Genomic DNA, 22,436 nt, shown 5'->3' on the forward strand with positions numbered 1-22,436 from the left:
AGTGAAAAACGGGAGACTGGCTCTATCAATTTGCTGAAAGAGTCTTTCCAGATTTCGTTCCTGCGCAAAAATGTGAACAACATGCGCCTTGCAGTGATACTTCTGTATAGTCGAGCTCTCACTAGCTCGACTCTCTTGCAAAAATTCTTCTCCAGGTCTGGACAATGTTATAAGCAAGTTGTTTCAAAACATGCCAGACGTGGCGAGGAATCGATTAATGATCATCTTCAACAAGATGTTGAAACTCAATGTCGCCCCGCTTAAGGAGAATGGAGAAAAGTGGCTAACCGGCATCATAGCACGGGTCATATAGACCTATATCTTTGCTTTCGTGCTAACGCAAACTATTCCAGAGAATGATTCTTTTTCGTCTGGACAATTGGTTGGAAACCAACGGACTGTTGTCCCACACACAGTTTGGCTTCCGCAAAGGTATGGATACAAACTAGTGATGGGAAAAACGGCTCCGGAGTCGGAGCCGGTTCCGGCCGGCTCCAGAAAAAATCGGAGCCGGCTCCGGAGCCGGTTCCGGACTAACGGCTCCGGAGCCGGCTCCGACTTCAGCCCGGAGCCGGAACACCGAACCGCTCCGGAACCGTTGATCCGGAGCCGGCTCCGAACCAACGACTCCGGAGCCGGTTCCGAACCAACGGCTCCGAACCAACGGCTCCGGAGCCGGCTCCGAACCTACGGCTACGGAGTCGGTTTGTTGAACGTACAGATTTGATATCAATTATTTTCTCTCTTATGGCCTTGTTTACATTTTGCACTTTCAGACGCTTTTTGTAGCCGCGCTTTATTTTGACGGGTAAATTGGCTATCGCACATTGAGCTTGGATCGTCATTGTCTGGTTCTTAATTGATTTGGAAAATTAGTAAAATTATATGATACATAGTAAATAATATGCAATATGAGCAGGGAAAATCCATGTTATTATTATTTTTTTTTATTCATAACGTACGGCCTGGCCGTATTGCTTACCCATGTTATTATTATACTAAAATTTTAATTATATACATTTGTTTAAATTACAATTTAGCATAAAAAATCATTTTGATTCTTCTATTTGTTATCTTGTTTTGTCTTTGTTATCCAATGTGCAAAACATCCTGAGATTCAGCAAAAAACTGCTGTAGGTTGGTGTTTAGGTGTGCGTTATGAATTTTGGCTGCGCTATAGACAGAAAGTGCATTGGTCGATCCGAATTCATTTTTCCCTGCCGTGGTAAAATGTATCAAATCGGATTTGAGTACAGTAGTTCAAAATGTAATCGGGGCTAATCTGGTCAGCATGTCGGCTTTGTTAAATTGTAAAGAACAAAGCAAGGAACAATTAACAGTGCAGTTTTCACAAAAGAATGCCTTGAGAAGCGTCTCTTTATTTTTGGCCTGATCTAGAATCCAGACAGTACGCTCGAATCGTATCGGGGTGGTACCGAGTCGACGGGGTTAATTTTGTGACTTTATGTATATTTATTAACACACCAAATTCACCACAACTTCGCCCTGCTCATATTGCATGGATGTATCATATAATTTTACTAATTTTGAGATGTTTTTTCATCCAAAGAAATTATGAACCAGACAATTACGATCCACGCTCAATGTGCGATAACCAATTTACCCGTCAAAATAAAGCGCGGCTACAAAAAGCGTCTGAAAGTGCAAAATGTAAAGAAGGCCATAAGAGAGAAAATAATTGATATCAAATCTGTACGTTCAACAAACCGACTCCGTAGCCGTAGGTTCAGAGCCAGCTTCGGAGCCGTTGGTTCGGAACCGGCTCCGGAGTCGTTGGTCCGGAGCCGGCTCCGGAGCCGTTGGTCCGGAACCGGCTCCGGGCTGAAATCGGAGCCGGCTCCGGAGCCGTTGGTTCGGAACCGGCTCCGGAGCCGTGGGTGCGCTCTGGAGCGCACATCACTAGTACAAACGATTGCTTAGCACTGCTTGTCAAAGAAATAGAGTTGTCACATACTCGCAAAGAGATGTTGGCCTCTGTATTTATGGATATCAAGGAGACGTTTGACTCTGAAACAAAGATGTTTGTAACTATCGTTTTGTCTTTTATTATGTTCTACAGTATCTAATCCTCTCGTGATTGATAATTTCGCTAACAAATCGCTACAAGAGGCAGATCCTAAATCCAAAACTTTGAAAGTATATCATGATTTTGTATCTTTATAGGCAAATTCTAGCGCCACAAGACCAAAAAACTGTGTCACTTTACCGGAGTCTTACAATTTCCTTTTAGTAATCGACACCTCGATGAAAGAGGAAACGAATAACATTCCAAATCATCTTTGCTGGAGAACATTTCCCAGCATTGTTATGGACAAGTATAGTCAACCCAGTATAGTAATCAGTTCTTCACCGACAGATACTCTTCGGAGGTGGGCATTGGTGTATTTAAAGCATGCACCGAAGTTTTCCACAAGCTTAGACAGGCATGCTCAATCTGTGTAGCTGAGCTTGCTGCTTTCTTTTATATGTTGCTACTTATAAGTGCAAGTCCTCCGGATTATTTTATATTCATAGACAGTCTCAGCGCCGTCGAAGCACTGAAATTCGTATAGGCTATAAAGAGTTCCGATAACTTTATCCGCAAAATACTGAATTTTCTAAGCTCCCCCTTTAGCAAAGCGTTTCAAATATCGCTTATCTGGCTGCCTGCACATTGCGGTATTACCGGGAATGAAAAGGCAGATCCTTTTGCCAACCGAGGTGTCTCTGAGAGCAGCTTTCTGGTCGATTCCCCCTCACGAGTTTCTTCGCACCCCACACCAGCTTTGCATGATCTGCTGGCAGAGCATGTGGGATGACGATCACCTCAGGAAATTTTTGTATTCAATTTTTATATATTCCGCAGATATCCCTGCGTCCCTGGTTTCACAGGCTCCCGGTAGGCAGTGCGCTCATTCGTATGATGTCTAGACTTATGTCGAACCTACGTTAACCTGTAGCTTTAGCGTTGGATTCCATGACATCGACCACCTCCTCTGGTCAAGTGTGGAATTCCGCTATTACATATATGTAGTACTAATTTATTCCATGGGAATCGTTAGTGTTCACGTATGAAAGAAAAATGCAAAAATTTCAAAGTTTCAAAAATTAAAGTTTAAGTCTACAAGGTAATATATTAGGTGCGCAAATAAATAACGGTCGTTTTTCTTAAGTTTATTTTTATTCGTGGCATTTTTATTTGTATAAATTGGGTCAATCAAAGTATTGGCCATTATTATTTATTAATTTCTTCCACCTTTCGGGTAATCGCGGATTCATTTTCGGAAAAATGATACGTTTTTCGACGCAATCCAGGAATCCAACCAATTCTGGATCTGTTCATAGAAGGAGAATTGCTGGTCAGCCAATCCCTGTGCCATGGATCGGAACAGATGGAATTCCGATGGTGCCAGATCCGGTGAATACGGCGGGTGCGGTAAAACATCCCATTTGAGGGTTTAAGGTAGTTTTTCACAGGTTGTTAATTAATTGTTTCCGGTAGCGTTCACCAGTGATTGTTTTTCCCGGTTTCAGAAGTTCGTAGTAGATGACGCCGAGGTGGGACCAGACCAAATACTCAGCATAACTTTTGAGCTATGGATGTTCGGCCATGCTGGTGATGTTGGGGTATGACTGGGGGATCCCCATGATTTTTTGCGCTTAGGATTGCTGAACAAAATCCACTTCTCGTCTCCCGTCGCGATTCTGTGCAGGAACCCCTTTCTGTGCTGGACCAGCAATTCACACATGACGAGTTTGCGTTCAATGTCCCGCGGCTTCAACTCGTGTGGTATCCATTTGCCCTCCTTCTGTATCATGCCAAACGCGTTCAGCCATGATGATATGGCCTGATATGGTTACACCAAGCACGGCTGAAAGCTCTTTTTTCGTTTGGCAGTGTTTTTCCTCCAGTAAAACCGTCAATTCTTCGTCGGCGAACGTTTGGGGCCTTCCTTCACGCTTAGGGCTTATTCGGCTCAAAATCAGACATTTTCAAGAACTAGTAACTCGCACTCGCAAGAAATAATCACTAATCTGTTTACACAGTTTAATTATGTCATTCTCGAACTTGATTTACGACGTTTGTATACGTCAAAATCGCGCCACAGCCCACAGTGGCCCCATCGATTTCAAAACGGCCGTTATTTATTTGCGGACTTAATAAATTTTAAAAGATGAGTTTCATGGGTATAGAGTTATGTAGAATGTTCAACCGGATTTTGAAACGTCAGAAGCATATCTAACTGCCTCATCCTAATATCCGAGCCGTATAATTTTAGCTTGACGTCGTATCGTATATAAATGATAGCAACACGCCAACAGATCATATGAAATGAACACACCCTTCGAAAGTTGCATACCAGATACGATGTATAAAACTTCAGCCTATTGATTGCAGGATATGAATCGTGTAGTAACAAACATTTACTGTTCTGTTCATAATGTTTTGTACATGCTGACGCTACTATTAACGCTGACAAACTATTACACGCGAAAAGAAAACGGTATCGCTCGTTTATACGCTTTCATTGTTTAATTTAGGCGATAATTTAATTACTTAAAATTTATATATTTGTTTGGCTCGGGGTTTCTTGTCTTTGTGTAATGACCTACTAAATACTAGACTTATTTTAACACGTAATCGAATATCTTGCCACTCCAAAATAAAATTAAACAATGTCTGCTAAACAGAACAGATAAAACCATATTGCTTGTCACAATTTAACAAAAAACGTGAACCGAAAACCGGTCTACTGTCTGAAGCGTATAAGTTCTTGAAGCTGTTAAACAGCATAAACGCTGCCACGCCGTGCACTGATTGATGCAAACTATAAATCATGCATCGAGCGTATGATACCATTAAATAACATTTAAGTCTAATTTAAGTTTGCATGTTTAATCATGGGGCTGTATGGGTTTAATGAAAATAGCATAAGAGTAAGCGTAAGCGTAAATGTCATTACATATTGTTATCGGTAGAAAAACGAAGGTACTTACATCTACAGGTACGATGAAGATGTAAATGATATATTCTTCAACGACCATGGGATAGACCTCATACGCTGGGCAACCAAGACCGCTGAGGTAAACAAAATTTGCCGGTAAAAGAATAAACGAGCGATGTGCTATTTGCAGGCTCAGATAGTGTTCGTGGTGGCGAATGCTAACCTAAGCATAGGAATATTGTTGTTCTACATTAGTTGCGAGCGAACCGGCTACGGTTAAGAGAGTGTGTTCGTTTGCTCGCTTGATTCTTTTGCGTTTCTGTTTGTTTTGTAGTCTGGTTATCTTATCAGCAGTTTTCCCTATCGATAAATAAAACGTGTCGCCGGTACTGCAACTTATCCCGAAGTTTTACAATCGTTCTGAAAGTGTCGGCGTGGTTGCAGCTGAAGTTAAAGTTATTCGAATTCGTTCCACAATTCCATGGGGACATGTGTTGTTTTTTCTATAATATTTAACAGTGCAAGCTTGAGTTTAATCTTAATGATCACACCATAAGTGAAAAGTTACTGTCAACCATGACTCCATTCAAGCTAGCACTAACGCTCGTGGTGTCTACGATTCTGTTGGTTTCAGCACTTGCACAATGTATGAGATTTGTAGCGTACACACATACGTGTTGTTTGATCTGGTAGCTGCTGATGACGATCCTTTTAATTTGTGTGGTTTTATGTTCATTTCAGCCTCTCGTCCAATTGCCCAAACAAAGTGTTTCTTTCAAAAAAGTTGCATCGAATGTCTCGACGCTGACAAAGAATGTGCATGGTGTACGGATGAAGTAAGTACATTGATGTGGGCGTTTCGGATCAACTGGAAATGGGAGCGGTCTCGGTGTTGTTGTTTTTGTCTCCCTGAACGTCTTCCCTGAAGCGTTCGATAACTGTAATACTATGTTGAGATATGACTCATCCAGTTTTATTGGCTTATGAAGAGCATAAATTGTACGTGCAAGTACTGAGGAATGTATCAACACTTTCTTAGAATTACGTTGAAGAATATGCGTAGCCAATAGTTGTATCATACCGTTCTACTCATTGTTTCAAGCTTCAGTTTCTCGCAAAAAGCAAAATGATGCATTACGCGTTGTCTTTAACGTGATCCAGCTGTTTACACATTGTCGAGGAATGGTAAATTTGCCTTCCAACAATGTGTATAAGAAATAAAATAATACATTGCTGACTCGTAAAACCCTCACTCGGATAAATGGCAGTTCATTAATTTTAACATCAAAGAGTACACGGGCAACATATTAAAATATCTTCATAATTGTGTTATTCCTACGTTCTCAAAAATACGTATTTCTAATAAGGATTTTTGTGTATAAATATTACAGAATTACGAAATGAGAAAGTCACGATGCATGACGAAACATGAGCTATTAGAATCGAACTGCAACGCATCCAAAATCGAGACGAACGACAACTATTCCTTTCTTCAAATTACGCAAAATGAACCGCATCGGGATTTTGATGCTCAGAAGCTGGAAGCGATACAAATATCGCCCCAGAAAATGAATCTACGTTTAGGCAAATGTAAGTATTTCGAACGGTTTGGCCTGCACTGGAACCTTTCAAGAATAACCTTTTCAACATCAACATTCAGTGGCCGCAAAAACGATCTCGTTTCAATACAAACCTGCCAAAAACTACCCTTTGGATATGTACTACCTGATGGATCTTACATGGTCGATGCGAGACGATAAAGCAACGCTCGAAAGCATGGGTAGCCAGTTGGCACTAGCACTAGCTAACATGACGGCCAACTATCAGCTCGGATTTGGCAGTTTCGCCGACAAACCGGCCGTACCGTTTATTCAATCCGAGCCACATCGTCTCCAGAACCCATGCTATTCGGAAAATGATCAGTGTGAGCCAACGTACGGCTTTCGGCATCGGTTGAGGATCACACGTGACATCGATAGTTTTATTAAGCAGGTGAAGGAAAGTAATGTCACCGGTAATGTGGATAATCTAGAGGCTGGTTTGGATGCGCTAATGCAAGTGCTGGTATGCGAAAAACAAATCGGATGGGGCTCGAACACTCGCAAAATTGTAATAGTGGCGACGGACGGGTGGTTACACATGGCTGGTGATGGGCTGCTGGCGGGTATCGTGGAAGAAAATGACAAACAGTGCCATTTGGACGAGGATGGCAACTTTGTGGATGTGCTAAAGTACGATTATCCATCATTGGAGCAAATCTGGCGTGTTTTGCTACGCTCAAAAACGGCCGTGATATTTGCCGTCACCGAGGCCCAGGAAGCGTACTACCGACGACTGAGCGAACTAATGCCAGAGTTCACAAGCGTGGGCCGGCTGCAGGATGATTCTTCCAACATTATTCAGCTGGTAGATGATGGATATCGAGAATTTATCAAACGGGTAGAGTTCACAGACAACTCGCCGGACTATCTTCAAGTGCGTTACACCACTGACTGTGGAGGAATGTATCGCGATCCACAACCGATTCACCGATGTGATAATATTGAAATTGGGACAGAATATAAATTCAATGTAGAGTTGCAGTTGCTCAATTATCCTAAAGACCCATCGGTTACGGTAAGCTTACGAGTACAGACACTGTACGCAGCTTTAAGTACAACGATAGTTCGTAAATATTTTTTTTAGAATGTCACTGTTCGCATTGAGGAGAAACTGATCAGCAATGAAGCTGTTGTACTAGAAATCGATTTACGGACCACCTGTGACTGTGATAAAAACAAGAAACCAACGGAACTGAGTGAACTGTGCAACTTCAACGGGGAATACGTGTGTGGACTGTGTCAGTGCTATGTTGGATGGTATGTATTCTTGTTGTAAGAATCGATTACCGAAAGAACGATCGCTGTATGCCTCATGTACGTATTGGAACTTCGATTTTAGGATAGGAAAAACGTGTGAGTGCAATCTACAAAACTCTCAAAACCGACGAGAATTGTTCGAGCAATGTGTGGCACCTAGCGCCGGAGACGAGCTGCGTACCGGCCCGATTTGTTCCGATCGTGGAGAATGCATTTGCGGTCAATGTTACTGTAATCCCGGATTCGATGGTGAACATTGCGAGTGTAACGAGTGTGCTACGTACGTATGAATAATTGACTCATTATGTTGCTTGAGTTGCAAGTAGCACTAAAACGGTTTGGTATGCTACTTGCTTGCAGGATTGATGGTACGATTTGTGGAGGTACAGATCATGGTAGCTGTACCTGTGGAACATGCAGTTGCTTCGACTCATGGACTGGTGACAATTGCGATTGCACGACGGACACAACTGGATGTAAGGCACCATCGAACGACGCACTGTGCTCTGGGCAAGGAGAGTGCACCTGTGGACGCTGCACTTGTGGCGAATCCTTTTTTGGGCCATTTTGTGAAACCAAGGATGGCGAACAATCGGCACTATGCTCATCATACGAAGATTGCATACGTTGTGCAGTGTATGGAATAAATAATATACCTTGCCAAGATTTGGACAGAAAGTGCCGTGAAAAGATTGGATTGTACAAAGTAGAGCTGATTGCTGCAACTTATGGTAAATATTCACTTGTTGCAAATGTTAAAAGCTTCGTGTAACGTTTGTTGAACCTCTTTACAGACTTCCTAAATTGCACCTTTAGATTCAACGACGAAAAGAATGTGTGCGACTACAAATTCTCGTACTCACTCTCGACCAATGGAGAAACATTGCTAAAAGTACAGAACTTCCAATGCAAAGAGATTAACTTAATTACAGCCGGGCTTAGTATCGCTATATCGATCATTGTCGGTGGCATAATGCTGCTATTGTGCTACAGATGCAAACTAACGTACGATGATCGGAAAATGTTTGCTAAATTTGAAAAGGAAAGGGAACAAGAGACTAAATATCAGATGGACAGTCCACTCTACAAATCGCCAATAACCGAATTTAAAGTTCCCACCGAAATGGAAACAAGCGTATTGTAAGATATTTGTTTAAAGTTGTGCAAGGTATTTTGGTGACTGTTGGCAAAGGAAGAGTGTCGACTATTATTCAACAAATTGGAGTCAAAATGTTCCTAACACGATAAAATACATTTCGTTGACACGTTCCCATAACATTATGATAAGTAAAATGAGATGATCACAGTTCATTTAATTTAATGTAGAACATAGTAATGAGAGAATCGTTCGATCCAGGAAGAAAATCTAACTATGCAAATTGTAGTAATCCTAACAAAACAGAAATCAATTCAAGTGAAGATTTTACCAATCAGATTTAATTGATCCTTTCACACAAATTGGCGTATGGAGAAGCATTGTCCATTCCTAGTAACATATTATTATGAGTGATGTAGTGATTTTGATTAACTAGTTGTAATGAAACCACTGCCATTTCTAAATTGTGCCAACAATCGCTCTACTGTAAAGTAACTCGACAAGATCGCAGTGTGAACACCGCACCGGCTCTAAATAGGACTTGCCAACTTGCAGGACTGCAGGACATAACCCACGTAAACAGGTGTCTTGTAACCCAGGCACAACGACGACATTGCGGCCAAATACGAAAATTACTTTCAAATTTTCCAAAGTAAAATCCAAATCATTGTTAGCGAGTACAATGGCTGGCAAAATAGAAAACGTTAGAAGTAGTAGAGTAGATTCAAATGTGCCATTCGAATAAGCAAGATCGATTAATAAAAATGAATCAATTATTGATAGGAAATTTATTCATTATTTCAATAATAAACGTGTACGAATTCCATGCAATTGCATGGAAAGTCCAAAAGTGTGCCCTTGAAAACCTTAGCTCATTATAAAAGATAGGAAATCCAATTGCTTTTACTCACCCTTGCGATGTTACGACGGTACCAGTATTTTGTAAAAGTTTAGTGATAGACCTTTACCAAACCAAAACACTAAAGTTTACACTTTTCCACTTCACAACTTTGTGTTACGCCTTTCAGCTGCAGGAGTCGGCATTTGTCACCCACAACCGGAATTTCTTGTTGTCCAAGATAAAGATGGAACTCTTCTGCCTTTAGTTCAAGCGTAATAATGATTTCTTCTTTCACGGGGTACTTTCTTACACACATATTTCAAGAATTAAGATTACGCGTTCTCTATACTTGAAATCAGATGCGTTTTCAAAACAATTTTGCATCCAAAGCAGCTGATAAAGCGTTGTTCAGACGTATGTAGTAGATGAGGAAACGATCGCGGACACTGTCAAACGCCAGACGTCAGACGTAAGATCGAATTACATTACAAAAACTGTGCTCTATAGCTCAGTACAATAAGTTCATTTGCAATTGTACTTGCTCTGAACAATTGCAATGTTCAATTTTCAACCGATATTGTGAATTAACAATTAAAAATGCTATATTAAATGCCAGAGCTTTACGATCATCTCGTTTGTATAAAGCTTGGTAAAGCACATCCAAACAGCAACTGTCAGATTGAGTGATCTTTCGTCACAGAATGCGGCCCATTCTGCAACCTGGTTCATTCGTGATTTGAGCTCAGTTGTGTACGGCTGCAACGGTTTAAATTATCAGTGTCGCGTATCAGTGTGAGAACGAAATCAACGAACATGCGATTCTCCTATTGAGTCTGTTTCGTTGTGCCTTATATATTATAGTTACCACCAGTTTGATAGTTCAGATCAGTTTTATCAGTGATCGTGATCGAATACATTCCAGTGTTGTTTGGTCCGCTACGAAAGAGTTGAATGACCAACAGGATGAAGTTGTATATGTTTGTATCTGTTCTGTTTTCTACATTTGGTAAGTGCAGCAGGCTCGACGTTACCAAGCAACCGTGAGGTACTGTTATGTGATAGTTGCAACGAAAGTAGCCTGATAAGATAACCTTTCTCCTTGAACTTGAAGCATGAATGGGAATAGCAGCAGAAAGAGACACCGATTGATTGGAGATGAAGACAGGGAACAAGCAAGAGAAGAAAATATTGTGCGCATCGGTGTGCTTAACACATCGGGATACGGTAAAGAGCTAGAGAGCACTAGCTACATCAAATGGAGGAACAATTGAGCATAATTGAGCATTTTCTGTAACGATAAACGACGAACGAAGGAAAGGAAGAGTTGAAGCATTAGATTTTTAGTCGCAAAAAAAAAGAAAGTGAAAAGATTTCGTCAAAAGAACTTACATTTAAAAACGAAAATTGAGGATCAACCAACTCATCATCATGACGTGTACCGCGATCAGCTGATAGCGCTAGTTCTGTCATGTTCTGCTGGTTAATGTTGTGTAAACAAATCAGATTATTGTGTATTAATCGTTTTTCAAATCTCATTCATTACAGACTTTGGATACGTGGCTCCAGGTAAATACGGTTGGATGGTGTTTCTAACACGAAAATGACCTACACGCAATTTGATCAAAATCTGCCTGTTCCGGACTGTATGCTTTTTTAAATTGTTCCATTTATTTTTTCATTCTTTTTAGCGTTTGGCGATGCCTTTCAGGTTGGCACGGAAGAAAAGTATATTTTTTCTAATGTGGTACAGGTGGGAAATGCCAAAAATGCGACTGTTTCATTCGGTTACCGGACACTGGCTACCGTCACTGTTGGCGCAGTATGGGGAAATGATGAAACGAAGCTTCTAAAAATACAGGTATCATTCTAAGCCTTGCAATACGCCGTTTAATTTTGACACTAATAATTTATAACTTTCTTTTATTGCAGATTCAAAATCCTAAACTTGTTAACATTCCCGATGAAAACACGGGAGTCATTGTTGGTTTGGAATCTCCATTCTATGCGTGGTGGAATTTGGGCTTCATCAGGGAGATATACTTTGCACCTTCGGACACGGTTCCGATTAAAAATTTGAAGAAAGGAATATGCGCACTGTTTCAATATCAGCTCTTGGATGGAACATACACTGAAGATGATCCGTCGGGACAGTGTGAGGCAAAGTACATATCGCACTCATCCACGCGCTATCACAAATCGAAAGGGAATTGCGAATATGATGCCAAGCGAATTGAACGATCCGAATATGCATTGCGAAGCAGTTTAAAAACATCAAGAAGCACGGATTTTACTGTATCCACCGAAGGCGCTTTGCAAAAAGTGACGAGCCAGGACTACGTGAAGTATTTACTGAATGCGCACGATCAATTCGGGGCGTACTATGAGTCAGTCATGCAGCTAAATGTGCAAGGAAGCTCCCAAAAAACGGCCATAGTTGAAGGATCAAGCTTGGAAGAAGTCGTGATACAGTTGGCTTTGGAACGAGAAACGCTTTTGACTCAAGAATTTAAGGCACCATGTAAGGACAAGAATTGCGAAAGCGTTATCAACCTATTTAAACATTACAAAAAATCACTCGCCAACGATAATATCGGTAAAGAAGTGTCTGCCACTGCATTGGTTGATATGGTACAGGTAGCACGCCATGCGAAGAAAGAGGATTTGTTGCGAATGCTAAAGGCTAAATCATCGAATGAAATTAAAGGACAACTGTTAGATCTACTTGCAGCGGTACAAACGGTAGCCTCACATGAGGCGGCCAAAACGGAATTTGTAAATGTTTCTGACGATGAAGATCTGTTCCTCGGAGAACGCTACCTGCAAGCACTAGCTGTAGGTACACGACCGCAAAAGGAAATCGTTGAAGATCTATTGCAAATGGCTCAGACCGAACATAGAAATGTAAAATTTTACGACAGCCTAATCCAGAGTCTGGCAGCTGTAACTCGCCGATATGCTCAACTGGAAGGAAACTCGTATGAAACCGAGGTGGTAAAGAAGGTGGTGGCACTGTTACAAGAAAAGCTTGACAAATGTTCAAACGATAACTGTAAGCTTAAGTATATACGTGGGTTCCAAAATCTCAAATGCCCCAAAACGGTGGATAGTCTTTTAATGCTCGCACAGGAATCAACGAAAGCTGTCAGTGTTGCTGCTATGAAAGCCCTACGATCATTCTCCGTCTATCTGTGGAATGACGAGTTTAGGGCAAAATTTGAGGACATTTTCTTCCAGGTATCAAAAAGTTACGATTCCAGTGCACGAACGTTGGCGTTAGATATTTTGTTGGATTTGAAACCAGACTACGACGAACTATCGCATCTATTACAGTTTTTAAAGTCAAGTGATAAAGCGTACGAGGTGAAGCAATATTTGCTACAGAAGTTACGTATGTTCGCAGATCAATGTACCGAATTTGGCCAAATGCTGCAGCGCATCATCGAGAATGATCCAGTACTGAATAATTACCACGTGCTCGCTCCTAGAGGACTGTCCACGGCATTGACTCGTAAATTTTCGGCAGTACCATCGTTTAATGCTTCCCTTACGAGTTTACAAGAGATGAACGGAGGTGTTTTGAAACGGGGAATCGTTGATTTGACGCTAGATGTGGATAACGAAAGGACAAGCCTATTCACCCTAGGACTATATGCCGGCGGCATGTCATCGTTTGTCAGTAGCAATGATGCGGATGCAACCGATGCTGATAAAGAGGAAGATACAACGGCGGGAATGGAACTGTTAGTACAAGGTGTGGCAATGAGACCTTTAGAATTTTTTAACGGAAAGGGTGAATTGATGGGACATGTTTGGAGCGGTACAGCATCGGAGCCAACACCAGCTTACCAGGCCATCACATTACTGCAGGATAGCGAGGAACGGTTTGCATCCAATAACGGTGTGACGTTAATTCTCAGTTCAACTGGTGCTATATCGATTGATCTGAACGGTCAAGTCACCATGAGCCTGTGGGGCCGTAATGCACAGTCCAAAGTGGAACAAAAGTAAGTTTGATTCGGCTTTTTATGGGGAATAAATTAATCCATTTTTTTTGTATTCCCAGCACTGGCATAAGCATGACGGGCCGGTTATCCTTCGATACGGCATTCACAACTGTGAATGTTCGGTTCAGCATGGAGCAGGAACCACAATTGCATCTGACATCGGCTCTAGACTTTTCTGGAGATCCAGCATTGTGCATGCAACTAGTACAACCGAAGAGTTCGCTCAAACAACGGTTTGCGAGAACGATTGAACTCGTGGGAACAAAACATCGAGCGTCCCGTAAGACAATCAAAACTGTACAATTGAATGGATTAACACATTCGCTCAATAGGAAAAACAATGATATGTGCAATTTAATTTCAAAAAGTTGATATGGCCCATAAAGCCTGCAATGTTACATAAGGTGAGATCATAACAATCGATACATAAACACCACTCAGGATGTTCAATCTCATATAACTCCACAAACCAGTAACTGTTGAAAAGCATTCCATTTAAAGTCTCTCTTCCTTAGTTATGACAAAAATAAGCATTTACAATAAAAATATTGTAATTATTGTGCAATTATGATAATAAATAAAATAAATTATGATGCCAAACTAATAAAAATAGTTAGTAATTAACAGAGCAAAGAAAATCGAACTAGCTTCGCGGGTTCATTATTTACCTATCATTAGGATATTTATCTTTCTATCTTAAGTTGTTTCGCTGTTTATGGGTAATCGAATCTACACGAAGATGCTGGAATAATTAATACAATTATTTGTTCATAAACAAACTGAGCTCCAATTAAATCATGAATTTCATAATGTTGTCCAACGGTTAGTCATGAATTCAAAAAATGGTTGAAAAAAGTTGTAACAATGTTTTGATACCTGTCCACTGCTTAACATGATCAATAGCATGCTAAACAGCGTTCTCGGACTTGCCATGTTAATATTTTCCGTATTTAATTTTTAATCGACTGGAAGGCAGTTCTGAAATTAGCGATAATGTGTATGATTAATATGTGTATCAAGTAGTACGTTAGCTAGATTTATGAAAAATGACGATATTGATTATTTCCAGGAATCACAATGAAGCACATAAACAGTCCGAATGGGTAGCCACTGTGCGGTCTGTCAACAAGCAGTTTGACATGCAGGTTTGACAGCAACAGAAGCGCAGTTGTGTGCGTGAAGCATTCAAAACGAAAGAAAAAACGTCCGAGTGCGCAAGATTTATGTACAAACTTCTTCGTTTTCATCCTAAACTTTGGGACAGTCTCGGTGCTTTTGCAGTGACTCGCAATAGGCAAATGTAAGATTTAGTTATTCTGCTGTGTGTTCGGATCGAAGCTAGATAAATGTGAATAGTTTGTGCAGTATACCTTTGCTCGTGATTTCGGCTCATCGCACAGAATAAAGTCGCTATCGTAGTAGCAGAATTCTAACCACTGCAAATCTGCAGTCGTTTGGTGTACCGTAGTCAACCAGAATTTCCGACTAAGGTGAACACTTGGATTTGATTTACTTTCTTGTGTGGAATTTTATATTGTGCTTCGTTCAGTAATGTGTGCTGTGGTGCAAGAGGCGATGTAACGCGTGTGTGTACGTGTGTTACAAAAAAGGAAAAAGCTGTTCACCACGAAATAAAACAGTTCAAAAAAGATTTCGTAAACATCACTGAAGAAAAGAAAAACGGAAACTGCTGAAGCGAAAATCTTTCCCTTAGAGTGCAGTTGAATAGCAGCTTGTCGCAGTGTTTTGTTGATCTCGGTTGGCATAGAAATTGGCTTCGTCACAGAATCTGTTGTTCGCATCGGTTTACTTGATTGGTTAGCAGGAAGTGGGCGTTCTGCTGCTGTGCCTGTGCAATATTTTATGCTAATCTTGTTTGCTATTCCTGTGACTTTATCAGTGGGGTCTTTTCTGATTTTCGGAGTTGTGCAATGCGTATTTATCATCAATAATGTTTTTCAAATATCAATACTGCTGCTGATGGTAATGTGTTGGTGAAAAAGAAATGCGTTGCGAAATTTAAATCTATTTTCTCTTCCAGCTTATAAAATACGATAGGCAAATGTTCAATTGAATGTTCTTTGATTGCGAAAGTGCTAGACGAAGCAGTAAACTGCACTGCAGAAAAGTGTTTGTGTATGAGTGTTTGCAATAGTATCATAACACGGGTGAAGATTTGACCAAATTTGGTGCGACCACGGGGGCACCCATCTGAGAAAACCCAACCCAAGTGTCGCCCTGCCACAGAAATCATCGTACTCGTTTTGTGTTGTGTAAAAGCGCGATAATTTCACACTCGACCAACCGCTTCGGGAAGCTGCTTTACTTACTGATTGCGGCAATTTGTTGCAAGCAAATTGCAACGGCAATTCATTAATAAACTTCCGGAACCACTGATCCTACCACGTCTCCTCCTTGCATGAAGGCGATCACTGTTCCCGGTGGGCATACAACGAATCAACTGTATCCGAACGCAGCGGCAGAACGTTATTAGATCTCAGAGCTTCTGCTGGAGCTATCAACATCGCATCAACTTTTCTTCGATCCATTCTCATATTGCAACAACTTTTGCCTATAAATAAAGGAAGATTAAAAGGTGCCCCTGAGAAAGGTAAGAATCATTAATTTCACTTTGCCATTTAAAGCGAAAGGATAGAAAATTTAGTAATGCAACTAACCGAATAATAAATTTATTCTTGTTGCATAACATTTAATGTATTTTGTTAAATGAAACTGCAAGTACGCGGCCCTTTAAAGAATTCCTGCTTGTGCAATTTTTTTTGGAACACTAAACTTATCGAATCCATACGTCAGAACAGATCAGATTAAGATGATGATCGTTTGCGAAATTGCGTCCGCTATGCGTGCGTAGCCACGGGAATTTTTGGGTTGTGCAGAATGGAGGTGTCCCACGGTGTGCTCAACAAGCAAAATCGATACATCGCGGTAGTAGCGAGTAACATTAGCTGTATCATGATCCGGTTTCTTCGTGTGGCATGATGTCGTTCAGGCATCACGATTGGCCATGATGGCGTCACCGTGTTGTCGTCAGGCGGCTCGGGTCTGCACGCAGCCGCTACTGGACAGGGTGGAAAACCTGCGTGATGTTAGCGATTCTTTGGTGTGTGTTTTTATCGATTAGCCTTTGTCGCACTCACAGAGCAAAGCGAAAAATGCTTAGAGAAGGTAATGTTTTTACCTTCTTTTTTAATGCTAGCTCTATGTCCTACAGGGTGTCATTGACCGTATTGTTAATGTGCGAGTGCTATTTTGTAAGGTTTGGCTAAGAGAAAACGCTGATTATATGCTTATACACAACTATATACTCACTTCCCGATGTTTTCTTTTAATTTATTATTAGAATAAAAGGAAAATCCAATCCCTGATCCCGATTCTTGTCAGTATTTTACACTAAACCATTACATGTCGTATACCACTACTTTGACCAGAGCTATATATCAATATATTTGTTCAAGCATTCGTAGTATTCGTAGTAGCTTCTTAACTTTCGTTGGTTTTGGTGCTCCTCCGAACGACAAGTAATGCGTTTAATGATTTATTTATAACCATTGGTTTTATCGTATGACATGGACAACAAGCAACATCAAGCCAAGTGGTAGGAAAGATTTTCCGTTAAAAACATGCACATATGGTTAACGTGTTTTAGGCAATTGCGTTTGTTTATTCGCATTATAGCTGGCTGGGTGGTTTTACTGTTGCACCAAGGCTGATTGACGGTTTGTCGCTCTAGACAATTTGTTTGTACGCAATCCTCCCGAGAAAAAATATGCATCAATATCCAATACGGCAAAAGTTCTGCATGTCTTCCGTTTATCTTTTCTTCCCATTTTTGTTACAACAAACCTTTCCTAATACTCTGCGGAATTCGAACCGGGTTACTTAATTACGGTCGATTTGCTTATCTAATTACCTAAGGCTCTTGTAATACATCCGGGATCTTTATAGTGAGGCCATTCGATGATTTGATAGCATTATATCATGCAATTTATTAAATATATTTTTGTTCTGATGGTTTCCTGGTTTTAAAATCAAAAATTTCAAAAAAATACTCCCTTGCAGAGGAACAATTTATTTAGAGCAACGAATTGGAGTAAGATCTTGAAAAGCATAAAAATAACCGTGGTGTCAACCCAAATCTTATTTGGTAGTTTTGGTGTTTTTAGTTCCGAATGATAGGCAAAGTTCTGCCCTTTACCCTTGCCACCCTTGCTAGTGTTTAATGATAAGCTATCTATTCGATATAAAAAAATGGTTATCGAAATAAGCTTGTCTTTTGAGATACTGTTCAGTAAGATCCTTAAGCAAAAGTAATATTGTTTCGTGAATTTTAGATATAATTTATTTTCGTATTGGAAGAAATAAAATTGAAATTTATAATATGTGAACAAAATGCCACAACAAACCACTAACAAACACATACATAGTGTTTGTTCAACTGATCTTTTCGTATGATCAAGAACAGGGAGTTGGCACACAGTCCTTGAAAGGGACCAGATAGTAGAAACAATTCTGAAGCTGCGGGCCAGATATTCCAGCCGAATTTTGGACACAAGAAATAGGTGATATCATAAAACTATTGGAAAAATATACTCCAATCCGCATCACTTCTGCAAACTCTTCTGACTACAAACTTCCCGTGATGTTTTTAATGTTATTTTATTATTTCTGTGTCACTCCAATAGCACTTGGCTTTAAAACCTTAGAATACCTTCACCTCAGTGGTTCAGTTAGATTCAGAACCACATTCATTGCCCACATTGTCCAACTTGCCATGCTCAAGTCATGCTCATGCCATGCCATGGACCGAAGCGGATGCACAGAAATGTGGGGTTCAATCATGTGTAATTTTTTGCCCTTTTAAAAAATTTCTCTCGTATCGGATAAAATTTATCGGCCTGGTCACATTCGGCACGCAGGCCGGAGTTTACCGACACCTGGTCTAGAATTTTTATCTTTTCGTCATAATAAAATAGGGTGATGAAATATACAACTGTAGATAAGGAATAAGATGATGCCTAGTTCAGAAAAACTAAAACCGTTGAAAGTGGAACCTAATTATTATTCTTAAGATAGTTTAGTTACCCATCTACCATGTCTGTACAAAAAATGTACTTGTGTGTGTAGCGATGTTCGTACCTAATAGACACTTTAATTAGCTCGATTAATAATAGTAAAGCTGTGTTGATTGATTGGCATTGAAGGTAGATCCGAATGGTGTTCGCCATCGTATCGGATTCGTAGCGCTGCAACATGAGCTGGTTAAGGTTGCATCCCCTTTAAATGGTATACACCGCAATGTCAACTATCATTAGCCTGGATTTTTCAATTCACACGCATATGTACGGAGGGCCACTATTTATGTGTCTCGTATGTATACCATCTCAAATATGATGTTCCGAGCTTTGAACGATACGTTCGATCCTTTTGTAGCTGGCATGTACTGGTGTGAGATTGATTTGTGATTGATTTTTTATTACGAAATCAGCGATGGAATGGGATGGCGAAGGTGATCCAAAAGGATGCGGAGCGTGTGGACGCTATATTGATATTTCGATAGAACTGTTGGGCGATATCAGGGGGAGTGATTCATGACTGCAATAGTTTGCACATGGCGTGTTCAGGTGGCAAAATTGAAGGTACGTAAATGCCAGTAGAATGACAGAAATGTTAGCAATTATAATGATAGCGCCATTTTAGGTACATCGATCAGTTTTCTTGCCTTCCAGTCATTCCAGTACGCGGTGGTGGCGGTGACGTTTGTCCGATTAAAAAATGACTCACTCAGTTGTCGTCAGCACTTTCCCGTTGATATCGGGATTTCCCTAACAGCTCTGCAGCCTGGTGAGGGGAATCGCATAACGCTTTATATTTCATAAGCAATTGTGTAATATGGTCGTTTTGAATAATGCATCTTAACATTATCATCACACTATTATTATTATGCAGATGGAATACTCTGCTAGTCAATAATTATGTGTTAATGAGTAGGTTAACTGAGACTTTAAATTTGTGGAATGATGGCAAACAGTGTTGTCTACGGTGGATGAACTTCTGCAACTTCTTTGTGAAAAGAAGCAAAAACGATGCATTTAATTAGAATATCGGTTTGCAGTAGATTAAGACGTATAACTGTTGCGCATACTGTACTAAATGTATATTTCTTTTTTTCCGATTGACAGGGTCATGATGCTCTTCGAAGATCTCACATAAACTATCGGAGAACGTTTTCAACGAGATGCATGCATTTCGCGTTCGACCAGGGGTACTAGTGTCCCCATAAAGAACGCATTTGCTACTGGCTGGTCCTGCGTCGAGCTGTGAAATAGTGAGTGACTTAAGCAACCAGATATTGTTCCGAATTTGTCGGTTGCATTGTTCAAGATACAAAATAATACAAGAACGCATCATTTAACTATAAACTGGTAGAAGTGAAGGTACAGTAAATTATCTAGTCACATCTAAAGCATTCATAACAGATGATAAATGACCCAAAGGCTTGGAAAATATCTTTCAGATTAAATTACTATAGTCTGAAGCATAATTGTTTGCTTAACATAATTCAGATGATATGTATGAAATTAACAATTTGCGCATGTTACATTAAAGCCGACACACAATATTGAAGAGGACAGAGTATACTCCTCATGCCATAGTACTTCAAAGCGAAGCAACTGAATCGAACAAATAGAGAATGTGTTCCATGATAGTTTGAAAGAGCCGGCATCCACATTCGCCTCGTAGGAAGATCCTGAGAATCAAACAGTTAGCCCACAGTAGTGTATTGGTGCGCCAGAAAATCGAACGTTATCGTGCGAACGCGTAGAGCCTTCTTACTGTATTATCATTGAGCTACAACAACAGCCAAGGTACGATACGGTAAAGATAGACGACAGATAGGCAGATTGCCAGTAAGAGGCGCGAACCTGTGCTACGCATACACCGGTCGCGTACGTGAACCTACGACTGGAACAGCAGTAGTTGTTATAAAGTATACCTATGCTGTTAATGAAGCGAATGTGGTTCTGCTAGGAGCAAATTATATGTTCAGTTTCGCAAAGCCGGTGACCGGTGAACAATAAGCGGTGCGTGATTCATATGTGATTTTAAGTGTGACGGATACTACAGTCCCCACAACGGTGTAGCATCAAGAGTTGGCAAAAGTGTAAACTTGCGAGCAGCATTGTAGCAGTGACATACGATTAACTTTTCATCATGCCAGTGAATGCTATCGGCACCGAACAGCTGAGTGGAATCGAGGAAGAATCTGACATCTACGAAGCATTTGCACCACATGTCGATACGACAAATATTTCGGTGCTGACCGATACACCGCCTGGTAAGTACATTTGCTAACAAATATGCATTAATCTATGCTCTTCTATGTGAGCGAAGCTGTAATACACCTGCTGGTTCAGGTGTCATGTGTCGTTAACCAATTCCCATTCGGATGTATTTCCCACGTTACGTGACAGCACAAAGTCGTAATCACACCACGGTCGATCTGCTTGCTGTTATCAAATACACAATGCAACACAAGAACTTTGTTTTAATTGTAGTTTGTGGTAGTCATTTTCACAAAACCACAACCTGATTTGCTATTGATTTATTGATAAAGCTGCTTATTTAAAGTTATTATTAAAGGTTATGAAAGTGGCTATCTAATCTTGTTAATAAATAGTGAGTTAGCCTAATAACCAGCCTTAGAGGGAACTTACGTCACGGGTAAGTGATAAAAATAAAAAGAATGATTCATTTCGGATAGGGAATAGGTTCGATCAGTAGCTCATGCAACAGCAACGTGCGTTTGAATCATGTCTTTATTACTACCACAGCATGCAAATCCGCGTACTGTGGAGCTTTTGTAAGTTTAAAACGTGCTACATGATGTTTCTGATAGATGGCTCTGAACAAGCGAAGACGATCGTCTATATGTAGCTAATGATGCGTTTACAGGAAATATGTTTTGCACGTTTTGCGGATTGAAAGAGTCAAGAATACAGTTAAATGTCACTATTTGTGGCTATCGGAGTATTATGTTTTCGTATTGGATGAATTGCAAATTAAGTAGTGACATTGGAAATGTAACTATTAATCCATCAAAGTTTGTGTATGAACAAGAGATGATATTTTGTGCTTTATATGACATTCATTCATAAAATTTTGTATAGTATAAAAAGTGTATAATAATAACCACTGTGGTAAATTGAAGATGTCGTGTGTATAGACCATATATCAGACAGTTGTTGTTGTTTATTGTTTTTATGGAGACTTTGAGCTGGGCAGCTTCATTCGCCTCTAATATCAGACAGTGCGAGTGAGAATGAGATAGAATTTCGCATTGGTTGAGCGAGATCTATTGGGTGTGTTGTTGATGGTATCAGCTGATTATAGCCACGTGACTGGCACACATGCTCGTGGGCGTATACATGTAGTATTGGTGAACGGAACGTACGTGTGAATCTATATGGGACTTGCGTGCATCGTAACGGTGTGTTTAGCGCAGCCACAATGTAGCTGGTGGTGGTGCGTTGATACCAATACTGCTGAAGGTACAGTCACCTAGAGCGAGACATAGAGGATTGTAGGTTGTGATGCTTGAAAGCCGGTAAACATAAGGGGAGACATGTACTGGTAGGCGAATGTCAAAGGTGTCCGGGCAAGTGATAAGGC

General features: G+C 40.4%; 2 protein-coding genes across 2 annotated transcripts; both read left to right on the forward strand.

Annotated features, from left to right (window-relative positions):
- The first annotated feature begins 5,522 nt into the window (after positions 1 to 5,522).
- LOC128711199 (integrin beta-nu) lies at positions 5,523 to 8,948 on the forward strand. Its single transcript, XM_053806064.1, has 8 exons — positions 5,523 to 5,592; positions 5,688 to 5,782; positions 6,338 to 6,536; positions 6,607 to 7,562; positions 7,632 to 7,804; positions 7,887 to 8,084; positions 8,165 to 8,535; positions 8,599 to 8,948. The coding sequence occupies exons 1-8, from the start codon at positions 5,523 to 5,525 to the stop codon at positions 8,946 to 8,948; spliced, it is 2,412 nt and encodes an 803-aa protein (XP_053662039.1).
- A 1,744-nt stretch (positions 8,949 to 10,692) lies between these two features.
- LOC128714744 (microsomal triacylglycerol transfer protein) lies at positions 10,693 to 14,117 on the forward strand. The gene is made up of 5 exons (XM_053809625.1): positions 10,693 to 10,747; positions 11,287 to 11,307; positions 11,430 to 11,599; positions 11,671 to 13,745; positions 13,805 to 14,117. The coding sequence occupies exons 1-5, from the start codon at positions 10,693 to 10,695 to the stop codon at positions 14,115 to 14,117; spliced, it is 2,634 nt and encodes an 877-aa protein (XP_053665600.1).
- The last annotated feature ends 8,319 nt before the right edge of the window (positions 14,118 to 22,436 follow it).

This window comes from Anopheles marshallii, chromosome 3 (assembly GCF_943734725.1).
Source record: "Anopheles marshallii chromosome 3, idAnoMarsDA_429_01, whole genome shotgun sequence".
Taxonomy (NCBI): domain Eukaryota; kingdom Metazoa; phylum Arthropoda; class Insecta; order Diptera; family Culicidae; genus Anopheles; species Anopheles marshallii.

What these genes read in the sequence shown, in the direction of transcription:
- LOC128711199 (XM_053806064.1), top strand. Translation starts at nt 5,523, where the DNA reads ATGACTCCATTCAAGCTAGCACTAACGCTCGTGGTGTCTACGATTCTG. An exon ending in TGTCAGTGCTATGTTGGATG is followed by an intron (nt 7,805 to 7,886) that starts GTATGTATTCTT and finishes CTTCGATTTTAG; the next exon opens with GATAGGAAAAACGTGTGAGT. An exon ending in GAGTGTAACGAGTGTGCTAC is followed by an intron (nt 8,085 to 8,164) that starts GTACGTATGAAT and finishes ACTTGCTTGCAG; the next exon opens with GATTGATGGTACGATTTGTG.
- LOC128714744 (XM_053809625.1), top strand. Translation starts at nt 10,693, where the DNA reads ATGACCAACAGGATGAAGTTGTATATGTTTGTATCTGTTCTGTTTTCT. An exon ending in CTTTGGATACGTGGCTCCAG is followed by an intron (nt 11,308 to 11,429) that starts GTAAATACGGTT and finishes CATTCTTTTTAG; the next exon opens with CGTTTGGCGATGCCTTTCAG. An exon ending in CGAAGCTTCTAAAAATACAG is followed by an intron (nt 11,600 to 11,670) that starts GTATCATTCTAA and finishes CTTTTATTGCAG; the next exon opens with ATTCAAAATCCTAAACTTGT.